Source organism: Phaseolus vulgaris, unplaced genomic scaffold (assembly GCF_000499845.2).
Source record: "Phaseolus vulgaris cultivar G19833 unplaced genomic scaffold, P. vulgaris v2.0 scaffold_1177, whole genome shotgun sequence".
Classification (NCBI taxonomy): Eukaryota; Viridiplantae; Streptophyta; class Magnoliopsida; order Fabales; family Fabaceae; genus Phaseolus; species Phaseolus vulgaris.
Genome location: NW_027174471.1, coordinates 1 through 1,528, shown reverse-complemented (window position 1 = coordinate 1,528; position 1,528 = coordinate 1). Strand labels below are relative to the sequence as shown.

General features: G+C 30.1%; 1 protein-coding gene across 2 annotated transcripts; it reads left to right on the top strand.

Annotated features, from left to right (window-relative positions):
- Window positions 1-670: 670 nt before the first annotated feature.
- LOC137817784 (uncharacterized) lies at window positions 671-1,269 on the top strand (the record flags this gene model as incomplete). 2 transcript variants are annotated; one of them, XM_068621018.1, is given in 3 exon segments in its annotated part: window positions 671-751; window positions 844-942; window positions 1,047-1,269. In XM_068621018.1, coding segments are annotated over 3 exon segments (273 nt in total), but the record flags the coding sequence as incomplete, so codon positions are not given.
- Between the last annotated feature and the right edge of the window lie 259 nt (window positions 1,270-1,528).

Here is a 1,528-nt window from a genome sequence, read left to right as displayed (position 1 = left end):
TTAAGTGTTTTATCTTTTTCTCTGGATTTATTGAGAGTGCCGTTGGGCAGTCCTACCTACTCTTTTTGATGTTTGGCTTTTTTGTTCCAAATCTTAAACAGAAGATTTTCCTAAATGACATTGAACAGTGGCCTTGGCAACTGGCATTGAATCATGATTATTTATGTTGAATCATGATTAATAGGTCTGAGATTGATTTTTAGAGTTGGAAAAGAATGAGTCAAAAACTGGTAGATTGCAATTATTGGCACAGGAATGGGCCAGTTGTAAGGGACTGGATTCAGTGGAGTGAATGCATTTATAACCGTTACATGAGAATTGGACGATTCAGATTTTGAAAGTGTGTTTTAGTTTCAATTTGATTTAGTCGGCGAATGCGTTGTTAATGGGGATGCCACTACGCCACTACCTTAAGAATATTTTCTCTCAAAACAAAGGATCATTATTTATAATAAGACTATCTTCTAATCCATTCTCTTCATAAAAAATACCATCAAATCAAAATATACATATTTACATATTCATTTCAAAATATACATATATTCAAAATTAAAAAAAAATAGTAAGAACACAATATAAGAATATTTACATATTCATTTCAAATTTTAAATTTAACATAGTTTAGATGAAAATGTAACTTATGATGTTGGCATGAATGTTGATTTTGCAGTTTACTCTGATCTTGCTTGTAAGACATCTTTTTGCACTTCTTAGCGATGGAATGGAAGATTATCCTTTTACAATTCTTACGGTAAGTAAGTACTTGATTTCCAGATTTCTACCAAAACAAAATATTTACCTTGCGAATCATTGAATTAACTTTGGATATTTTTAATTTTGTAGGTCTTTTTACTGAGGGCCAGTGGAATTATTATACCCATGTACATAATTATTAAGACGATCGGAGCCATACATAATAATATCAAGCGTTACCATCATCAGGTTTTAAAGTTTTTCATGCATTTGTATTTTGTAATGACTGGTTCTTCGATCATTACGAGTGTCATGCAATCACAGCTAAAAAAATTTGTTCCTCTGCTTATCAGGATTCTGATGATGACTCATCGATATCAGATGGAGAGGATGAAGAAAATGGGACACCAGATGATGATGCAATTTCAAGACATTCACAATCATAACTTGTAATTTGATTTAATTTGTATCAGAGCATTATGCTGATGCTCTGTCAAATTCTACCATTTTGAGGCATAAATTTACTGTAGAAAAAAAAAATTAAATTCTCATTCAAATGCATATAGCTTTGTCCTATTTATTTCTACTTATTCCTACCATACCAACCCAGTTAGATTCAGCAACCATTCATATATAATTTAAAACCGAATTTTTATAAATGGGTATATTTTCTTTTAATTACAGAATTAGGTAAATTGTAGATCGTGAATACGATTTAATTGAAATGAAATCTCTTTGTAGAACTAAAAGAAATTATGTTTACTATATACGAGTTCTGAACAAAAAGCTTTACTCTGAAATTGTATAAAAAAATACAATTTTAATTAAAATCTGT